Below are 22748 nucleotides of genomic sequence, written 5' to 3'. Positions count from 1 at the left end.
GGCTTCATCCAGGTACCGGGGAAGCTGCCATGCCACCACACACTCTACAACCTTCGCCACAAAGCGAAGGTTGGAGACTGGACGATAATTACCCAAAATAGCTGGGTCCAGGGAAGGCTTCTTGAGGAGGGGTCTCACCACCGCCTCTTTCAAGGCGGCTTCTGCCAACCTAGCAGTTTCGAAAGCACGTAAAAATGCAAGTAGAAAAAATAGGGACCACCTGTCGTATCCCACCCCCCACTCCGACGAACGAGTCAAGGAATTCTGTAACAAACTTGGCAACAAAGCCTCTGCAGCTTGCCAAGTTCCTTCGAGGTTTATCAGGGCAGGCAGGAGTCCAAGTGACTTCAGCAATAGGGTCCGGTATCAGCAAACTCAATAAGACTTTGCTTGACTCAAGTTTGGAATGCCAAAAGCAGGTTCTTTATATAGGCTGTGGGGTGTGGCTCCATGACTCAGCATTTATCCAGGCCTGCCCCTCCCTTCCTTCTGCTGGTGTCGCCTCACAGATCTCCAGAAGCGAGGATCCTCCCCACTTTGAATTGTCTTCAGCTGGATCTGCTGTCTGGGAAAGGGAGAGGTCAGAAGGAGTAGGCCCGAGCAATTCCAATACCTGGCTGGCTTCCTGCTCTGACAGCTGAGCCAAAGGAACACACGCTGTATGAGTGAGATTTATTGGCCTACTCCTTTCACTCCTGGAATGTCTCCGGGCATGGGGCCAGGGCCGGGGGCTGGAGGCATGACAGGCCGTTCATCTTCATTATCAGACTCGGAGTCTGATAACAGGCCCGGTTGGAGACAGGAGGGGCCCGGCTGAGGAGAGGAGGGAGGATGAGTCACAACATCACCTTTGGTGGGAAGGTAACAGCGTTCCGTGCGCCTTTGGCATTGAGTCATGCTGGCCACATGATCACGGAGACGTCTTTGGACAGCGCTGGCTCTTTGGCTTTGAAACGGAGATGAGCACCGCTTCCTAGAGTCGGTAATGACTAGCACATATGTGCGAGGGGAACCTTTACCTTTACCTTTTAAGTCTACCAACAGTAGCTTTCAGAATCTCCTAAAATTCTCACTTCCCTTATTCAGCTCAACAGATTAGTTGGACCCTGCCCAAAGACATGAACTTAAAACCATTCTTTAGTGTTATCATAAGATTAAATCATTACAAGTAGTTCTCAATTTACAACCATTCATTTTGTGACCATTTGAAGTTACAGCAGCACTGAAAAAGTATGACTGTTACTAAGTCATGACCTACAGTCGTTGCAGCATCCTCATGGTCATGTGATCAAAATTTGGATAATTAGAAACTAGTTCCTATTTATGACAGTTACGGTGTCCCAGGGTCATGTGATCACCTTTTGCGATTTTCTGACAAACAAAGTTAATGGGAAAGCCAGATTCACTTAACAACCCTGTTAGTAACTTAACAAGTGCAGCTATTCACTTAACTGGCAAAAAAGATTGCAAAATTCACTTAACAACTGTGTTAAGCAGCAGAAGTTTTGGGCTCAGTTGTAAACATGTTGAGGATTATCTAAAGAAAGTTGGTTCTCTAAAACAAATATTAATGGACAACATCATATATGGCCACTTCAATATCAGAAAATAGTTCCTTGATAATTTTACTGTGCTCTGGAGTCAGATATCTAACAATATTATTTAATTCTACAAAAGTAAGAATAATTCTTCTGTATTCTCTCTTGCTACCTAGTATTGGAGTGTTTTTTGCCTATGCGGCTAACCAGCATCTCACAAGCCAAGTCCGAGGATCCAGGGGACTCATGAACAATAATTTCAGAGACCTTCGGATGTTCCTGAATGGAACTCCTGGGGTAATGTACCATTTTCCTTTGGGTGGCTTCATGTGGTGTTAGGAAAGTAGGCATACAATGATTCCGTGACTGGATTCAATTTTAAATTTGCATTGTAGTACGAGATATTAAAAATATTATTAAAAGCATGCCACTTAAAACTGAACTCACACTTAATAATTGATTGTGTTGATTGTAGTGTGCACCATTAGTTGCAATATTGCACAGCATTTTTGTTTTTAACACTCTTCCAGTAAGTATGGGAATCTTGCCATAATAAAAATGGATATCTAAACTTTTGAGGGGCATATGGCTCGCAGTAGAAGATCTGTCTGATCATATATTTCCCTCAGATGCCCCTAGAAAACACAAGAGTGTAATCACAAACTTCCACTCAAGTTCACCAGCAGTTAATATTAAGAGTTTAGATAGTCATCATGATTAGGAGAAAATTTCCCAATTAGGCTGTGAAGTAGACTGGGCATTGAAGTGTCATCTACCTCATAAAGCTAAAATTCAAGAGCTTTTGTGATGTTGCAAGGTGACTTCCAGAAATGACAACAGTGTTTAAAGTTATGTGAATATTACTGCCTTGGTATATGTGGGTATGTTGTTAATTCTATGTTTATTGCTTTCTTTTTAGCAAATCGACTATTTGGTGAATCAGTATAACACTACCAAGAAGAAAGCACTTTCTGATCTTAATAGTAAGTATATATTTAGGAGACTTGCATCAGATGGAGTTTGTTCTCATAGTTTTTGCTCTTCACTTTGCTAAGGATTCCAACACTCTCATTATGTATGAAGTATGTTATCTAAATGCTTCCATGTTTCCCTGAAAATATGACACGGTCTTATTTTCTTTTGGGCCCCAAAATCAGCACTCGGGCTTATTTTCGGGGATGTCTTATTTTTTTTTATCACAAGGTCCAGCTTGGCCAGGCGCCCCACCTCTCCATGCATGCACAGGAGGCAGCGACCGCATGGAGGCTGACTGCAGCAGGAGGTAGAGAGAGGCATGGGGTAGCTCCACACAACCACTCATTTTGTCCTCCACCCCCCCACTGCCTCGCAACCATTGAAACCACACTGCCCACACTCCAACACCTGTCACACTGCTGGCTGACTTCTTCTGCAGCCACTTGCAGCCGGATGCCACAAGGCTCATCACGCCGGTGCTGCTGCTCACAACAGAAGACTGCATGGTGCGTTGTGCCATTGCGCCTATAAGCGGCGGCACCAGCACAACAAGCCATGTGGCATTCTGCCACAAACGGCGACACCAATGTGATGCACCGTGTGGTATCTAACTGCGAGTGGCCACAAGCGGCTGCAGTTTCATTGTATACATGATGTACAATGACAATAAAAGCTATACTGTAAGAAGTCAGGCAGCAGCGCAACAGGTGTCAGGGTGTGGGAGGCCTAGCTGTGGCTGTCCTTAGGTAAGTTGGTGCGGGGTGTGTGGGGAAGCCACGCCTCCACCCCCACCCCCACCCTAGCTTAATTTTTACACCTGCGCCTCACCCCACCTTGTGCAACCAGACAGTGGGCGGGGCATAACTAGGGTTCATTTTTTTGGGTAGGGCTTATTTTAGGCACAGGCGTGAAAATCGGGCTAGGGCTTGTTTTTGGGATAGGTTGTATTTTTGGGGAAACATTGTAAGTCTAAAATGCTAAATAACAGAAAACCAATGTGATAAATAACACATCTAAGTGTAACATCTAGAGTTAAGATCTAAAGGAACTTTTGTAGGACAATTGGAATATTATGAGGCTATGAATAATGCTAGTTAGTAAAGGAAATTATTTTCAAAGTAGTTTCTCTAAAGGATTTTTTTTGTGCCCAAGAAGAAGCATCACTCTGCTCTCACAAAGAATGACCATCCAGGAATGTTTTCTCCTGTTAAATGTATTTATTTAGCATGTGGTGCACCATACATGGACTAGCAATATACATATACATACATACATACACACACACACACACACACACACACACACACACACACACACACACACACACATATATATATATAAACATTCTCCTAGATTAGTAAACACAATAAAACAGCAGTCTCCAACCTTTCCATCTTGGCGGCCTGTGGGGGAGAGGAAAGGGTTCTCTGTGACAAGTAGGGGTGTGTGTGAGCACAGCTTCATTTGCACAAGTGGCAAGTGTGCACCACTCGCACAAATGGAGTTTGGAGTGCAAGTGCCAATGCCCGCCCCATGTGGAAGTGGATCTATGCACATGCAAGAGAACCCACCACTTGTGCAAGTGGAGCTGTACGTGTGTGCATGCTTGCCAGCCACTCATGCGGCCCGGTTCCTAACAGCTGCGGCCTGAGGGTTGCTTATATTAAAAAATATCAGATACTGGATCAGTGTATGCACTCCCTACAGCCAGTAATGATGTGATCTACAGTTTGATGTGAAACCTCATAGTCACACTGAGGGAATAGAATATAATTCTTTATTGGCCAAGTGTGATTGGACACACAAGGAATTTGTCTCGGTGCATACACTTTTGGTGTACATAAAAGAAAAGATCGGATAGGGGAGGATACTATGCCCCATTTATACAGAGAGTCCCACCAGACACAGTTTGCGAATCCTATTCATATTGTCCATTGCTGACATGGTAATTTAAAGGCTGGCACCTTTTTGGTGGGGTCATTATGACAAGATGCATCTACTATTGACCTTACCCCATTCCTAAGAGGACTGTAAGGGGCGTGCATAAGAGCACAAAAGTGCCTACCGTTCCTGTCCTATTGTTTCTTTTCATTATATCCAATAAATATAGTTATTACATACTTATACCCATATATATGCTTATATATTATATACTGTAGCAATTTCATTTCATGTTAATGCCTATATATACCGATATGACAAAAAATTAAAAAAAGATGGCACAGAAAAAGATGTCACTTTTTCTGTGTACATACTAGCACACGTTAAAAATGAAATTCAGATGCTTGCTCTCAAAAGAAAATATTCACCACTGCCGAATGGAGGCAACGGTGGTGGTAGGTGGCGGCAGTGAACGGCGGCAGTGATCCCCGCCACCCAGAACAGCTGATTAGTGGTATTCTGAGAGGCCAATATAACCACCAATCAGCTGCTCAGCAGCGAAGGCTCCAGGGTTCCCCGGAGGCGGCAGGAGCTCAGCTCAGTTGACAGTGGTGGACACAATGGAGCGGAGCCCTTATGAGCCACATGCTGGGGTTGCGATAACATGCTGAAGCTGACCAGGCTGTTGCTGGATGAATATCGGATGGATACTGGGAGGCAGAGACAGATATTTTTTTCTTGTTTTCCTCCTCTAAGGCTAATGTGCGTCTTTTGGTCCAGAGCATCTTATAGATTGAAAAATACAGTAAATAGTTTGTAAGTCACTGATGGTATGATAGAGTACATTTAGGGCCTCATCTCTGTTTGCACAAGGAATATACACAGCTGTAATAATAAAAGTAAATTTCCTATACAAATAAAAGGGTCAAAAGCTGTATATCAGAGAAGCACTGACTTGTTATCACCTTAGCGTTATTACACCATTTGCCATTGGAATCCCGTCGTTGGGATTTGCCACTAAGAGAAGAACTCCAGTCCTGCCAAAATGTTGAAAATCCAACCAAGCTAACTATCTGGAACAGAGTGCTTTAACCAAGTTTCTCTCACCTCCCAGTATGTTATTAAATATAACTTCATATAAGGTTCTGAAGAGTGAACATTAGCAAACAAAATAAATAGTAGTGACACTTAAATGGTTTAGCCTTTAACCAAGTTCTCAGTGCCTCATTTCCTCTTTTGGTCACACTGCCTCCTCTCCTGAAGAAGATGGTTAGTGCTGGTAGGAGACTTCCCTGCTGCAAAAGTGCCTTTGCAGCAAAGAAGTCTCTCATGAGTGCTGACCATCTTCAGAAGTGTTCCTAGATGGCGGCAACGGAGGAAGCATAGTTACATTGCAAGGATTTAATAGCAGGAAGAAAAGTTGGGATGGGGAGAAACAGGCTCAAAATCAATCCCTCCAAGACAGAGTGGCTGTAGATGCTGGCACCCCGGTACAATCAGCTGCAACTACGGCTGACTGTTGGGGGCAAGTCATTGGCCCCGATGGAGAGGGTGCGCAACTTAGGCGTTCTCCTGGATGGGCAGTTGTCTTTTGAAGATCACTTGACGACTGTCTCCAGGAGAGCTTTTTATCAGGTTCGCCTGATTCGCCAGTTGCGCCCCTTCCTTGACCAGGATGCCCTATGTACAGTCACTCATGCTTTTGTTACCTCTTGCTTGGATTACTGCAATGCTCTCTACATGGGGCTCCCCTTGAAGGGCATCCGGAGGCTCCAGTTGGTTCAGAATGCAGCTGCGCGGGTGACAGAGGGAGCCGCCCGTGGCTCCCATGTAACACCACTCCTGCACAAGCTGCACTGGCTACCTGTGGTCTTTCGAGTGCACTTCAAGGTGCTGGTTATAACCTTTAAAGCGCTCCATGGCTTAGGGCCGGGTTACTTACGTGACCGCCTACTGCTACCGACTGCCTCCCACCGACCCGTGCGCTCTCACAGAGAGGGACTCCTCAGGGTGCCGTCCGCCAAGCAATGTCGGCTGGCGGCCCCCAGGGGAAGGGCCTTCTCTGTGGGGGGTCCCACCCTCTGGAATGAACTTCCCGCAGGACTCTGTCAACTTCCTGACTTTTGGACCTTTCGCCGCGAGTTGAAGACATACTTATTTATTCGCGCAGGACTGGCATAGAATTTTTAATAGTTTTTATTATTAGGATTCTAATTTTATTTAATGGGTTTTATTGTTTTAAACGGATTTTAATTTGGCCCTATATTTAATAAGTTTTTAATTACTGTTTTATTGTGCACTTTTTATTGTTTTATTTGGCTGTGAACCACCCTGAGTCCTTCGGGAGAAGGGCGGTATAAAAATTTAATAAATAAATAAATAAATAAACTAAGATAAATGACAGGAGGAGAGGTGGAGAGGGAAAGATAAATCATAGAATAAATCATAGAGAAAGGAAAAAAAGTGGAGAAAGAAAAAGGAGAGGAAAGATTGGAGAAATAGGAGGAAAACGCCACCAAGGGCAGCGATCCATAGCAAACTTGGCCTGCTGAGAGAAGCCCAGCTGCACCCAAGAGGCCTACCCCAGAACCTGGAGGCCCAGTGAAGTGAGGTGAGCGAAGAGGCAGAATGAACTGGTGGAGAACAAGGAGGCGAGCCGGTGAGCGAGTGGAGCCAGCTGTGGAGAAGGGAGGAAACTCATCTGTGGGGCCAGAGAGGTGAGCTGACTAAAGGCAAAGCCATGACTGGCAGAGAACAAAATGGTGAGCTGGTGACAGAGAGGAGCAGGGAGGAGGAGGAAAACCAGCTGTAGAGAGAAGACGAGATGAGTTTACTATAGGCCATACAGGTGGTCCTGTTTGCTGGGAGAAACAGCGCAAATGGGAACCATGTCGTTAAGGAGCCAAGAGCAGCAGCAGCACAACAGAAAGTGCCAGCAGCAAGGAGCAGCACAGTGAAGCAGATCCTGAGAGCAATGCAGAGAGCAGCATGGAAAGTGACGATAGAGCATTGGTGGAACTGGAGGCTGTCAGTAGTGGTGGAGCATTGCAGTACAGCAGACCACTGAACTATTACTGCAGGTGGCAACAGAGTAGCCATTGTTACTGCAAATGGCAACAGAGTAGCATGGCAGACCAACAGACAAGGGGTGGAGAATGCCATGAACTGAGAAAAGCAGAGAGAGATGAATACCCAGCAGTGGCAGGAGAAAAGCAAGTAGGAAGAGAGACTAAAAAGACAATACAGGACGCAAGGCCAAAAAAAATCAAAGGTGAGTAGACAATAGCAAGTATGGAATATATAAAGGCAGAGAAGAAAGAAATAGCTCAAGCCCACAAGAAGGCAGGGAGGGAAAGGATCATAAGAAGGATGGGAGTAAAGGGATAATTATAGAACATTCCAGTACAGGCTAAAAACGAACCTCACAATGTTAAGCCCACTCAACATAATTTTTTTTAAAATAGGACAATTTAAATGATCTGCTAGAACTTTAAATTTTTAAACAAGACAATTTTGAACTATAGAACTTTAAATCCTTAAATAAGACATTTTAACAGTTAGAACTTTATATTTTTAACTAGACTTCCCCCCCCCCCCAAATTTTAAATTTTAAATAATCTGTTAGAATATCAAAATTCTAAACTGGACATTTTTCCCTTTTAAAAATCTATGGTAAAAGCTTCTACACTTTCATTTTGTTTTTTTAAATCCGCTCATGGAAAAAGAAACTGATACTATTGTGATCTGCAGAACATGTTCCATGTATACACTTATGCCTATAGAATACCCAAACAATATATGTATCAAATGTAAATTACTAGAAGAAAAAGTAAAGGGTCAAGAGGAAACACTAACCACTCTGAAACTCAACCTACAAAATGAGAAACCCCAAACCTTGCAAAAAGAATATGCCCAAATTGAACATAATGATCAAACAACTTCTAAAAGAATTGACCCTTAGGAAGAAGACATATGGAAACATGTCACTCATAGAAAAAATACAAACCTAGTTTAAAACCCTTGTCCAAACCAACCCACTCTGATGCAGCCCCACTGGTGCTAAGCAATCAATTTCATGGACTCTCCCTAGAAGAAAATATGCAGACACATAGAAAAGAAGCATCATCAAATGTCCCTTAAAAAGGAGCACCATCAAATGCTTCTGTGATAGAAAAGTACCCTCAACCTCCCTAGGAGAAAAAGGCAAGTGTTGCTGATGGGAGATAGGAGATTTAATTCTTAAGGGAACAGAACCAGCTGTCTGTACACCAGACAGTCAATCCAGAGGGGTATGTTGTCTCCCTGGAGTAAAAATCAAGCTGAGAACCTAACCAAAATAATAAAACCCACAGATTATTACCCTTTTCTACTACTACATGTAGGGGCGAATGACACAAAAAAGGATTTGAAAACAAGAATGAATGATTATGAGCAGCTAGGCAAGAAACTAAAGGAATTAGGTGCATAAGTAGTTTTTTCATCTGTACTTCCAACGAAAGGTCAACATCCGGTAAGAGAACAAAGAATTCTAAAAGTAAACCATTGGCTAAAGGGTTGGTGTCGCTAAAAAAACTTTGGATTCCTGGACCATGGTCTGTACTATCTCCATGATGGGCTTTTGGCAAGGGATGGGCTGCACCTCACAAGGATTGGGAAGAATGTTTTCAGAAAACAATTGGCTCAATTTATCAGGAGTGCTTTAAGCTAAAATTGAGGGGGGAGGGTGATCAATCTTTAGGATCTCCAGGACCTATTTCCAAGCAAAAACCCCTAGAAAACAAGTCAAATAATGAAGTAAGGAAGGATAGGAAGGAAGACAAACTCGAACACCAAATAGGAGACACAGGAAGCATATGCAGAGTCAGACAAAGTTCTCAAGTGCCTATATACAAATGCACAAAGTGCATTCACAGGGTGAACTTGAACTATTAATGCATGAAGGTAGATATGATACAGTTGAAATAACAGAAAGTTGGTGGGTTAAAACCCATGACTGGATAGAAGGATACAAACTGTTCAAAAAACAAACAAACCAGACCCCATAGAAGAGGAGGTGGAGTTGCATTGTATGTAAAGGACCACTATATTGCTACAGAAGTGCATGAAACCAAAGACGAAAACCACCTTTAATGCATATGGGTCAATAAAAGAAAAAAAGAATGACATGGCCATAGGTATATACTATAGGCCACCCAATCAAGCAGAAAAAATAGATGTCCCTTTTGCTAACCAACTAAGAAATATGTGTGGGAAACACACTACAATAGTAATAGGGGAGTTCATCTATTGACATCTGACATCTATCGGAAGACTAACTCTGCACCAAGTGAGAAATCAAGTAGGTCCTAACCAACGTAGCTGACAACTTTCTTTTTTTTTTTTTTTTATTGAAAGAGTTTTAAAAAAACAAAAACATTTTTCCCCCTTTTTTCCCCCTCCCTCCCAAAAAAAACCAAAACACCCCCCTCCCTCCCCCACCCCCCGGCTTCCCGGGTCAATCACAAGGTAAAGTTATACATAAACCAAACATAGAATAAAATTTTCCCTTCCAATCCAAATAACCACATCCAAAGCTTTTCGTCTCCCAACCCCTCCCATTACATAAAATAACTTTCTAATTATTCAAAGGCAATCTGATATTTCTTAATCTGATATCTGTTTTGTAGATAATCAATCCATTTTTCCATTCAATTAAATATCTTTCCTGCGTATTGTCTTTTAAAACGCTGAGATTTTAGCCATCTCAGCCAAATTAATAACTTTCAATATCCATTCTTCTATTGTAGGTATCTCTTCTTCTTCCAGTATTGTCCAATCAACAGTCTTGCTGCTGTTATTAAGTTCAAAATCAATTTAGTCTCAATCCCTGTACAATCCATTATAATTCCCAAAAGGAAAAATTGTGGCAGGAACTTTATCTTCTTCTTCAGTACATTTTGAATAATCCACCAAATTCTTATCCAAAAGACCTTAATTTTCTTGCAAGTCCACCAAATATGAAAATATGTAGCATCATCACAATCACACCTCCAACATTTCGCTTGGATATTAGGATACATACATGATAATTTTTTGGGATCTAAATGCCATCTATAAAACATCTTATAAAAATTTTCCTTAAATTCTGTGCTTGTGTAAACTTAACATTTCTAACCCAGATTTTCTCCCATGTTTCCAACATTATTGGTTCCTGAATATTCTGTGCCCATTTTATCATACAATCCTTTACCAAATCCTTTTCCGAATCTATTTCAAGCAACACATTATACAATCTCTTTATATGCTCCTGGGTCTGATTTCTAATTTGCTTTATTAAATTTTCCTCCTTTGCATTATACCAATTTTTGATCTTCTTTCCATCTAGCACTTATTTGCCCATATTGAAACCAAGTATAATTCCTCCCTTCTTCATTTAATACCTGTAATGATTTTAATTGCAATCTACCTCCTTCAGCATACAAAAGTTCTTTATATGTAATCATTTCCTGTTTCTGTTCTATATTTATATTCTCTATTGCATGTCTAGGGCTCGCCCATATAGGAATCTTGTAATCTAATTTATAGGAATATTTATTCCAGACCATAAAGAGCACTTCTCAACACATGATTCTTAAAAGCCCTATCCACTTTTTTCCATAAAATAAGTACGCATGCCATCCATATAACAAGTCATAACCTTCTATATTCAAAATTCTTTCCTCTGTTAAGTTAAACCAGTCACTTATTACTGAAAGGGTTACTGCTTCATAATATAGTTTAAAGTTAGGCATTCTTAAACCACCTCTTTCCCGTGAATCCTGTATTATTTTCATTTTAACCTCGCCTTTTACCCTGCCATATAAATTTATTAATCCCACTCTGCCAATCTTCCAAATTTTTATCCTTTTTAATTATAGGTATCATCTGGAACAGAAACAAAAATCTAGGTAACACATTCATTTTAATAGCCGCAATCCTTCCCAATAGGGATAACTGCAATTTCTTCCAGCCACTCATATCATTCTGAACTTTTTGCCATAGCAAGTCATAATTATTCTTATAAAGTTTCTTGTTCGATGAGCTAATATAGACCCCTAAATATTTAACCTTTTTTACTACCTCAAATCCTGTCATTTCCTCTAGTTTTTGTTTCTGTTGTATAGACATATTTTTAATTATCACTTTTGTTTTATTCTGATTTATTTTAAATCCTGATACCTTTCCATATTTATCAATTACTTCCAACAAAAATCTACTTGAATTTATAGGATTCGTTAACGTAACCACTACATCATCTGCAAAAGCTCTAACTTTGTACTCATATTGTCTAATCTTAATTCCTCTATTTTCATTAATTCTCGTATTTTATCTAATAATGGTTCCAGAGTCAAAACAAACAATAATGGTGATAAGGGACATCCCTGTCTTGTTCCTTTCGCAATCTTAATAACTTCTGTCAAACTACCATTTACTATAATCTGTGCTGTTTGCTCTCCATAAATCGCTTTAATTATTCTAATAAAACAGTCTCCAAATTGCATTTTCTCTATTAATTTAAATAAAAAATCCCAATGCAATCGATCAAAGGCTTTCTCTGCATCCAAAAAAATAAGTGCCGCTGAAGTATTCTTCTTTCCAAATATTCCAATATATTAATAATCTGTCTAACATTATTCCTCATCTGCCTCCCTTTTATAAAACCAGATTGATCAGTATGAATTCTTTGTTGTAAAACTAACATTAATCTATTTGCTATTATTTTTACAAAATCTTATAATCATTATTTAAAAGTGAAATCGGCCTATAGTTACCAGGTTTAGAGCAGTCTTGCTCCTCTTCGGTATCAGTGAAATAAAAGATGTTTTCCATGACGGGGTATTCCACCCTAATTGTATCTGATTAAATAATTCTTTAAGTGGGCCTAATATTTCATCCTGTGTTTTTTATAATAAGTTGCTGTAAGACCATCTGTACCAGGGTTTTCCCATTTTAATTGTTTAATTGCCTCCACTATTTCTCCAGTAGCTATCGGCCGATTCAGCTCCTCCTCTGTTCTAATGTTAGAATATTCACCTTATAATCTTTCAAATAATCATAAATGTCCCTATCCAATATTTTGTCTTTTGTATATAGTGCAGTATAAAATTCTGAGAATGCCTTTTAATTTTATCCTGTTGGTATATCTCTTTACCTTTATATTCTATTTTTTGTATGACACGTGCTTTCTGTTTCTTCCTTAAATTATATGCCAACCATCTCCCAGGTTTATTTGCATTACAAAAGGTATTATGTTTAGCATATTGTATATTCGTTGCCACCTGGTCTGCCATTAACATATTAAATTGACTCTGTAATATTTTTATAGCCTCTTTAAGTTTATGATCTTGTGGGTTTTGAATTAATAACTGTTGCTTCCTTGAATTTCTTCTTCCAAATATCTACGCTGCCTTTGTTTATTATTCCTTTGCCTGTTGTCCAAGTAAATCAATATCCTCTAATAAACGCTTTGCTCGCTTCCCACACAGTTCCTATAGGTGTCCCTTTGTACATATTAAAATCAAAAATTCTTTTAACTGTTTCTTACAATAAGTTACATTATCCTCATATCTAAACAGATTTTCATTCAACCTCCATGTTCTACCACCTTTTTTCCCTTGTAATAATTCCATCCATACTGGGCTATGGTCAGTTAAACACCTCGAAATATCTTCGTTTTCTTCACCCTAGAAAGCAAGTCATTAGAAATTAAAATAAAATCAATGCGTGAAAAGATTGATGCCTATCAGAAAAAAGTAAAATCTCTCTCATCTGGATTCCGTAACCTCCATATATCTCTAAACTCAAAGTCTTCCATCATTTCAAAAAGGATTTTGGTAATTTTGCATGTATAGGTATCTTCTTGGAGGAGGTTCTCTTATCCTTCTTGTATCAATTACTCCATTCCAGTCTCCTAATAAAATAAACGAACTATAATCCCAGAGGGTCAACCTCTCATGTAACATTTTGTAAAACTTTTCTTGTTGCTGATTAGGTGCATAAATACCTATCAACAAAGTCTTTTTGCATCTATCACCAGTTCAATAGCAATAAATCTTCCTTGAATATCTGCCTCAATTAGCTTAGCTGGTATATCCTTCCTGATATATACAACAATTCCATGCTTCTTTTCCAAAGCTGATGCAACAAAATGGTTACCCAATTTTGAATTAATTAAATATTTTTGGTCTGATAATTTTATATGTGTCTCTTGCAAACAAATCACATCATTTTTAAATTGTTTCAAGTAGTGAAATATTTTCCTTCTTTTCTGAGCTGAATTCAAGCCATTAACATTCCATGACAAGATTCTATTTGCCATTACTGGCCTCCTGAAGCTTTGAAGCAGACAACGGAAGCTCCTCCTCCGTATCTTCCGTCTAGCTCCTCCCACAGCTTCCATAATGGGATCCTGACTTTTACTTTGAGACTGTTGCTCTTCTTTACGCTTAAGGGCTCCTCTTGTCACCCTTTGCTCTTGTGGTTCCTCTAATACTGGCAGCAATAAAGGCTCTTGGGTCACCACGCCTTCTTGGGTCTCTTGAAGTTTTTCTATCACCTCTATTTCGACTTTCAAAACTGTAGAAAGAAAACTTTGCCTTTAAAACAGTGTCAATTCTATATCTCCTTCCTTGATAGAATAGTGTCAGTCCAACTGGCACCTCCCATCTGAATTGAATCTGATGTTTTTAAGTTCTTGTGTAAAAAGCAAATTCCTTCCTGTCTCTTAACATCTTTGAAGGAATCTCTTTCAACACCTTCAACTCCTGTTCTCCAATTTTTAAAGTTGTCTGATATGAAACTTGCAGAATTTGATTTCTCATAGTCCTTTTCACAAAATAAACCACAATGTCCCGAGGAAGCTTTCTCTGTCTTGCAATCCAAGAATTAACTCTATATATTTTATCAATTTGGTAAGCTACCTCTTGGGGTCCGCTTCAATAAATTCAGCCAATGCTTCTGATATAATTTTTCTTAAGTCTTCTCCACGCTCTTCTGCATACCACGAATTCTAAGAGCTCCTTCCATAAGTTTATATTGTAATATCACAACCTGATCTTCATTTTGATCCACTTTTTTCTGAACACCTTTCATTTCGTCTTCTAAATGCTTATTTGACTGAGAGATCTGTTGCATTTCCACTTCCAATCCTTCAATTTTTTTACTCAGTCCTTGAACTGCCATAAGAATATCTTCTTATTTTTGCATTAAAATTCTCCATCATCTCTTTTGCCTATCTTCAGAAAGTTTTAATTGTTCTTTCAATATTTCCTCAAGACTTGGTTCAGATCCCCTTCTTCCAGAAGGCTTTAAAGGTTTAGCTGCCATTCTGTCTTCAAAAGAATCAGGAATTCAAACTTAATAACTCTCCTTCCCTCCTTTCAGTATAAAAAAACTCCGTTTGTAACAATCCACAAGTAACGCTGCTTCATCGTACTAAAAAATTTTTACTTTCACTTTTAGACGCCATTTTAAAAGTCAATTAATCAAAGACAAAGAAAGGTTTCAAGTTTCAAAAAGGGAGTCGGTACTTGCCGTGCTGATTCTGCATCAAAGATCGAACGCTTGTGAAATTCCCGTCTGCTTGGAATATCAATCAATTTAATAAGTCCTCTAGAGCAGAAGCGACATTCCTCTCCTTTTCCCTGATAAAAACAGGGGCGTGCTGAAGTTGGAAGGAGTGGAATTCGGTGGGGTCATAAATCCAGGAAAATTCGCTCTTAAGAGCAAACCCCCTGTCAGACCTGCCACTCTTCCACAATTCTGATAACCTCTTTCACCCAGAGATTATGCTAAGCTCAGTGAACAGTGATTTATTTTCTGTTTCACTGACTTTTACAATCTTCTAACACGGAGTGCTCTGTTAGAGCACCCAGCAGGAGGGTGACGTCACTGGAGCCTCAGCTGACAACTTTCTTGTCCAAAAGGTAGAGGAAGGAACTAGAGGGACACCCATACTGGACTTAATTCTTACAAACAGAGAAGTGACAGAAGGAGTTGAAACTGCAGGAACTTTGGGTGAGAGTGACCATGTCATACTAGAATTCAACATAATGCAAACACAAGCAATAGAACATAATGATACCAGAGTCTTAGATTTTAAAAGAGTTGATTTTAACAAACTCAGAGAGAACTTGGGAAAGATCCTGTGGATGAAAATCCTAAAGGGGAAAACAACTCAAGAATCTTGGGAAACTCTGAAAAATATGATCATAAAGGCCCAGACCAGCACTATACAACTGAAAAAGAAAAACAAGAAATCTAAGATAAAACCAGCATGGCTGCATAAAGATCTCTCACAAATTGAAAGACAAAAAGGACAAGTACAAAAAATGGGAAGAGACACACACAACTAAAGCAGAATATCAACAGATAGCCAGAATCTGCAAAGACAAAGTCAGGAAAGCAAAGTCTCAGAATGAACAAAGACTTGCAACAAAAGTCAAATATAATATATAAAAAAAGTTTCTTCCAACAAGAAAGTGGGTTAGTGGGGTGGGGAAAGAATGGAGATTTTGCAATAACCTTTCCCAGGAGTGGGGAGGGAATGGGGATTTTGCAGTATGTTTCCCCTGTAGTGGGGAGGGAATGGGGATTTTGCAGTATGCTTCCCCTGTAGTGGGGAGGGAATGGGGATTTTGCAGTATCCTTCCCCCAGGAGTGGGGAGGGAATGGGGATTTTGCAGTATTCTTCCCCTTCCAGGGCCACCAAGCTACACCCACAGAATCAATCATAAAAATTTTTGAATCCCACCACTGCACTGTACCACATCTTTCAAAAATCCTGGAGCACCGGGAACTACCAGAGGATTGGAAAAGAGCTGATGTGGTTCCCATCTTCAAAAAAGGGAAAAAAAATGACCCAGGAAACTACAGACCAATCAGCCTAACATCAATACCCAGGAAGATACTGGAAAAGATAATAAAAAGACAGATCTATCAACTTCTAGAAATGAGTAAAGTAATAACTAGCAGTCAGCATGGGTTTGTTAAAAACAGATGATGCCAAACTAATCTTATTACATTCTTCAACATAGTGACTAAATTAGTAGACCAGCGAAATATTGTGGACATAATTTACTTAGACTTCAGCAAGGCATTTGACAAAGTAGACCACAACCTACTTCTTGGTAAGTTAGAAAAATGTGTGATAGATAGCATCACCACCAGGTGGATTCGTAACTGGCTGGCAATCAGTACTCAACGAGTAGTCCTTAATGGGTCTATATCTACATGCAATGTAGCAGGGCCCCTTCACCACCAGTGGTCACCAGTGGAGCCATGCTGCCTGTGCAGCCTCGCCACTGCCTTTCGGCTGCCTCGCACTGGTCTGCATGCCTACTTGGTGCTGCAGGCACCAGGGTTACAGCTATGTTGAGCCCAGCATTCTTCTGGCCATAGTGGGCACTGCAGCCCTCTTGCCAGCTCTGCGAGGCAGGTGTGGAACTGCCCCTGTTCACCTTCAGCATCTGCCTCGCTTGTGGTGGGTCTGCAGTCACCTTGTCCAGCCCACAACTTTAAGGCTTGTGGATTTTAACTCCCAGAACTCCCAACAGCCCCCCATCAGCTCCTTCCTCTTTCTGGGTAGGGGAAGCTCGCGCTCACCAGGTCCGTTGGAGTTGGAAGTTCCATCGCATCCTATGGGGGAACCTCCATCCCTGGCAGACGGTTGTCTGCGAAAGCTGAGATGGGGAAGAAGGGAAGGAGAAAACACGAACCTTTCTTGGCACAAAGCTTCAAAGAAAGCAGAATTAAACCGTGATGATGGGGGGATTTTCCTGTGAGTATGGTGTTAAAAGCTAACATTTCAAAAATGTTACCTAGGGAGGTCTCCTGGTGCAATGCTCTGCTGCAGCTTTGGAACAAACCTCCACCTTCCCTGTGCAGGATTGCAAGACTGGAGGTTTTGGAGGGAGCATTGTTGAGATGTGCATCTGTGCATGGCTCGCCAAAGAAAGGATGATATCTACAAGTGTTGCATATAGCGCCAGAATGACCTTTTTTGTGTGCCTTCAATTTAGTATTGATTCCTGGCAACTGCCTAGACTAATATCTGAAGTTTTATTGGCTAAGTTTTGGAAGAGATTTGCCTTTGTCTTCTTCCTAGGGCTGAGAGAGAGAGAGTGACTGGCCAAGGTCACCAAGCTAGTTTTGTGTTTAAACAGGACTATAATCCATGGCCTCTTTGTTTCTAGCCCGATGCCTTAACCACTATATCTAACTGGCTTTTAGATTAAACACATGTAATGAGAAGGTTCAATATTTGGGTGACACCAAAGAAAAGTTATTCATGTTGCAGGTTCAAAAAATAATCCTAAATAACTAGTGTTCTTAATAGTTAAGATTCCTGGACAAACTGCCTATTTATTATTTAACTCTTCTTAAAATCAACAACCAGAGTTTGGGTATGCGTTAATGAAACTAGAATTTAATTTTGGTTATAGTATAAGAAAATAATGGCATGGGTAAGGATTGATAATTTACATGCTGTTTGGATTGTAGCTAACATGGGGTGTTTAAATGCAAGATTGCACTCTCAGTTAATTGTTAGTTGATTTTCTTCCCATCATTTCTTTCTCCAACAGATGTTGAGACATTGCTTGGCAGTCGCGTCTGGGAACAGCTGGGAAAGGAGGTATACCCTGCTCTTGATGCTGCTCTTACCATGGCAGGAGGTAAAAGAATCACTGCATTTATCAATGTCAAATTATGGAGATAACGATCATTTTCAAAAGTTAGATACATGCAATCATCAGACTGCTGAAATGCTTCCTACAGTGTATCCCCAATACCCCAAATGCAATCAATCCCAGATGTTTTGTAAAAATAACTCCATAGTTTTCTCTGGAAAGCTCTGAAGTAATGCAGAGCTCCTCTGTTCTTCTCCATATGGTGTTGCCAACCTCTGTTGAAAGCTAGGAGCTTTGATATGATGGCAATATATTTGTATTGATTGGGGACTGAACTGTCATAATGCCATGAATAAGTACACAACCACAATTGGCATAGAATTTGCTAGACAATGGGGGTGCTTGAGGATTCCCCCTGCCATGTATCCACCAACATTTTTTTCTAGAGAGGGTCCATAGCTGCATGCCAAAATTTCGGCAGCTCTGGTCCAATTGTATATTTCCATGAATGCCTAAATGAACAAAATGAACAAAAGCTGGCCAAACTGCATGGGAAGGTGTCCATATTTTTTGTCTCGGTTTGTTCATTTTGTATTGAGACAGCTGCATGTAATCAGTAAGCATGCATTAATATTTTCAGAAAGATGTGCTTAGCCTTGCCCTATGCAGAGGTGGTGTCATCTTCTATGCGCTTATGAATTCATTGAAAGTTAAGAGTTCAATCAGATATGTCTAAACTTCAGCATCCAATTGATATGAATGTGACTGTCATGGAGAAAACTAGTAGAATGAAAGATAAATGGCAGGGGGAACTATGCAGGCAAGGGTTAAGCATTCCACTTCTATCTGCTGGTCTCCCCACACTTAGTCCCACCACCTCTCTGCTTTTCAGCTGTTGGGAGATTTAACTCCCTAGGCTTGGACTGCTTGTGTGCTTTCAGCTGTAGTTCCCATAAATCATACCAAGTGCCAAACATCACAGTTGTAGAGCATCATTAGAAGGACTACCCTTCTTAATAGTAGAAACTCTATGTTATCCATCAAACCTGTTTGCATTTTTCAATCTTTGTCCTGCATTCTTTCTTTTATTTTTCAATCTTGAAGTCAAAGTGGAAAGGGCCATTAAAGGTAAAATGATCTCATTTTACGCATTTTGTGAAGTGCCTCCTCTAGTTTCCATCCTCTGTGCAATTTGTCTTGTCATATTTCTCTCTTTTTCCCCCCAGCAATTCATTACTTTTCTCCTTGGGTTAGAATCCAACAGCATTGCTTTCCTGTTAGTTCTGGCTGCTTTTTGTATCTTATTTCTGCAAACCTTCTTAAATCCTGCAGGACTGCTCCGGAGCAAAAGCCTGTGGATTAATGCTTATGGTGCTTTTTTGTACATGTTCCCAGCCCCTCCAGCTAGCAGATATGCAGAAGTGATGGAAAATGTGCATTAGTAGCAAGCACCTACCATTTGTTTATACTAGAGGGTTTGTTGGCAAAAGGGAATATTGGACAAATAACATTTGTAATTTGATTACTACTATTATTTCATTTATTTTTGACCCAATGTAGGGTGCATTGCATTTCAAATTTGGGTCATAAAAGAGTACTTTGGAATGTATGGGAACATAGACATCTGCATCTATCAAAGTGTTACTTTTCCTGGGATTGTGTGGCTGTCCTTTGCATTGTCCTCTCTGAAGATACAGCTGCTGTAAAGAGTGTAGGTAGATGCTATGTTTGCAGTCCCATACACCCCAAATAATTCTTTTAGAATAAAACTTGAAGTATTGCACTGTTTTAGTTGATGTAGCACTTCAAACTTTAGTTAATGTTAAAGATAGACAAAACAGTTTGAAATAGAAATGTTCCAACCACAAAGGGTGCTGTTCCAATTGCAGCACAGCTGCTACAAGATTGGAGTGATCTTCCAGGAAATGTTGCAGTCTTAGATCAGGGGTATTTGACATATCAGACATTGTCTGATCTCAAAATGGAACATTCCAGTTGCAAAGTGGCACTCCATTTCAGGATTGGGCCACAAGGTTCTGTTTAGGCCCAGTACTCTTCAATATCTTCATAAATGACTTAGATGAGGGAATAGAAGGGGAGCTTACCAAATTTGCAGATTATACTAAACTGGCAGGAATAGCTAACACCCTAGAACAGAGGTCTGCAACCACAAACCACAAGTGGCTCTTTGGACTCTCTGCTACGGCTCCCTGTTCCATCACTGGTTGGCCCCACCCCTCACCCTCTTATTTCTTTTTTGGACTCCAGCCCGAAATGGCAGGAAGCGAAGGCTGCCTTACGCACAAATGTGGGTGAAGGCGGGTACAGGGCCACTTCGCTCCTGCACTCTCCTCCCCCCTCCTCCTCTCATGACTCACTGGCCAGCTGTGGCTGAGCCGGGAGTGTGCACATGCTCAAGGAGACCCTCCTTAAGGAAGCTGCTGCCAGCCCTGCTCACGCCTTTCCTGAGCTTTGATACTCGCTTGAGAAGCCCAGCCACAGCTGTCCCAGGCGTCCTGAGAGGAGGAAGGGGAAGAGGGTAACCAGAGAGTGCAGGAGCAAAGCTGCCCTGTACCTGCCTTGCGCCACATTTGCATGTAAGGCAGCCTTCACTTCCTGACACTTTGGGCTGGAGTTCACACGCTTTGCGCTTGGCCAAAGAGCTGCCAGGGGTGGGGGATGACACGGCAAGGCGATGGCCAGAGCATTAGGTTTTGTTTTTTTTTTGCATTTATATCCCGCCCTTCTCCGAAGACTCAGGGCAGCTTACACTATGTTAAGCAATAGTCTTCATCCATTTGCATATTATATACAAAGTCAACTTATTGCCCCCAACAATCTGGGTCCTCATTTTACCTACTTTATAAAGGATAGAAGGCTGAGTCAACCTTGGGCCTGGTGGGACTTGAACCTGCAGTAATTGCAAGCAGCTGTGTTAATAACAGACTGTTTTAGCAGTCTGAGCCACCAGAGGCCCCTAGTGCAGGAGAGAAGCTGCATCCTGTTAAGGCTCTCCTAAGAAGCAGCCGCCCACCCACGCTCACCTTTGCTACACTTTGGTGCTTGCTTGAGGAGGGTCTCCCCGCACATGCACAAGCTCCTGGCTCAGCCACAGCCGGCCAGGGGGTTACGAGAGGAGAGGGGAGGAAGAGGAGGATGGTCGCCTGCAGGGGAGACACACACACACACACACACACATGGGGAGAGAGAGAGAGAGAGAGAGAGAGAGAGACAGAGTGATACGTAAGGACGGGATGAGAGAGGGGAAGAGAGGGAGAGAGATATGGAGGGAGAGAGACACAGGGGGGAAAAGAGGGGAAGATAGGAAGAGAAGAGAATAGAATAGAATAGAATAGAATAGAATAGAATAGAATAGAATAGAATAGAATAGAATAGAATTTTTTATTGGCCAAGTGTGATTGGACACACAAGGAATTTGTCTTGGTGCATATGCTCTCAGTGTACATAAAAGAAAAGATACCTTCATCAAGGTACAATACTTACAACACTTAATGATAGTCATAGGTACAAATTTAACACTTAATGATACAACACTTAATGATAGTCATAGGCTACAAATAAGCAATCAGGAAACAATATCAATATAAATCGTAAGGATACAAGCAACAAAGTTACAGTCATGCAGTCATAAGTGGAAGGAGATGGGTGATGGGAATGATGAGAAGATTAATAGTAGTGCTGATTTAGTAATAGTTTGACAGTGTTGAGGGAATTATTTGTTTAGCAGTGAGATGGCATTCAGGAAGAAACTGTTCTGGTGTCTAGTTGTTCTGGTGTGCAGTGCTCTGTAGCGTCGTTTTGAGGGTAGGAGTTGAAACAGTTTATGTCCAGGATGTGAGGGGTCTGTAAATATTTCACAGCCCTCTTTTTGACTTGTGCAGTATACAGGTCCTCAATGGAAGGTAGGTTGGTAGCAATTGTTTTTTCTGCAGTTCTAATTATCCTCTGAAGTCTGTGTCTGTCTTGTTGGGTTGCAGAACCAAACCAGACAGCTATAGAGGTGCAGATGACAGACACAATAATTCCTCTGTAGAACTGAATCAGCAGCTCCTTGGGCAGTTTGAGCTTTCTGAGTTGGCGCAGAAAGAACATTCTTTGCTGTCCTTTTTTGATGATGTTTTTGATGTTGGCTGTCCATTTTAGATCTTGCAATATGGTAGAACCTAAAAATTTGAAGGTTTCTACTGTTGATACTGTGTTGTCTAGTATTGTGAGAAGTGGAAGTATGGAAGGATTTCTCCTAAAGTCTACCACCATTTCTACAGGTTTGAGTGTGTTCAGTTCCAGATTGTTCTGGTCACACTACGAGGCTAGTCGTTCAACCTCCCATCTGTATGTGGATTCATCATTGTCTCAAATGAAACTTATCACTGTTATGTCATCTGCGATCACTCTTATGTCATCTGCGAACTTCAGTAGTTTAACAGATGGATTGTTAGAGATACAGTCATTGGTATACAGAGAGAAGAGAAGTGGGAAGAGCACACAGCCTTGGGGGGGCCCTGTGTTAATTGTATAGGTATCTGATGTGATCTTGCTTAGCTTCAGCTGCTGCTTCCTATTTGTTAGGAAGCTTATGATCCACTTACAAGTCTATTCAGGTACCTGTAGCTGGTTTAGCTTAATTAGAAGAGTGTCTGGAATGATGGTATTGAATACTGAACTGAAGTCTACAAAGAAGACCCTT

General features: G+C 40.9%; 1 protein-coding gene across 5 annotated transcripts in view; it reads left to right on the top strand.

The window, feature by feature from the left end:
- Nucleotides 1–22748, top strand: part of PROM1 (prominin 1) — a 258262-nt gene that overhangs the window by 115672 nt on the left and 119842 nt on the right. For all 5 annotated transcript variants that reach the window (XM_058193311.1, XM_058193310.1, XM_058193309.1 and 2 more), the window contains 3 exons: nucleotides 1715–1835; nucleotides 2458–2521; nucleotides 17996–18085. In XM_058193311.1, coding sequence (XP_058049294.1) covers nucleotides 1715–1835; nucleotides 2458–2521; nucleotides 17996–18085 — 275 coding nt within the window. The remainder of the gene's footprint in view (nucleotides 1–1714; nucleotides 1836–2457; nucleotides 2522–17995; nucleotides 18086–22748) is intronic.

Source organism: Ahaetulla prasina, chromosome 8, assembly GCF_028640845.1.
Source record: "Ahaetulla prasina isolate Xishuangbanna chromosome 8, ASM2864084v1, whole genome shotgun sequence".
Taxonomy (NCBI): domain Eukaryota; kingdom Metazoa; phylum Chordata; class Lepidosauria; order Squamata; family Colubridae; genus Ahaetulla; species Ahaetulla prasina.
This window is presented reverse-complemented; position numbering and strand designations above follow the sequence as displayed.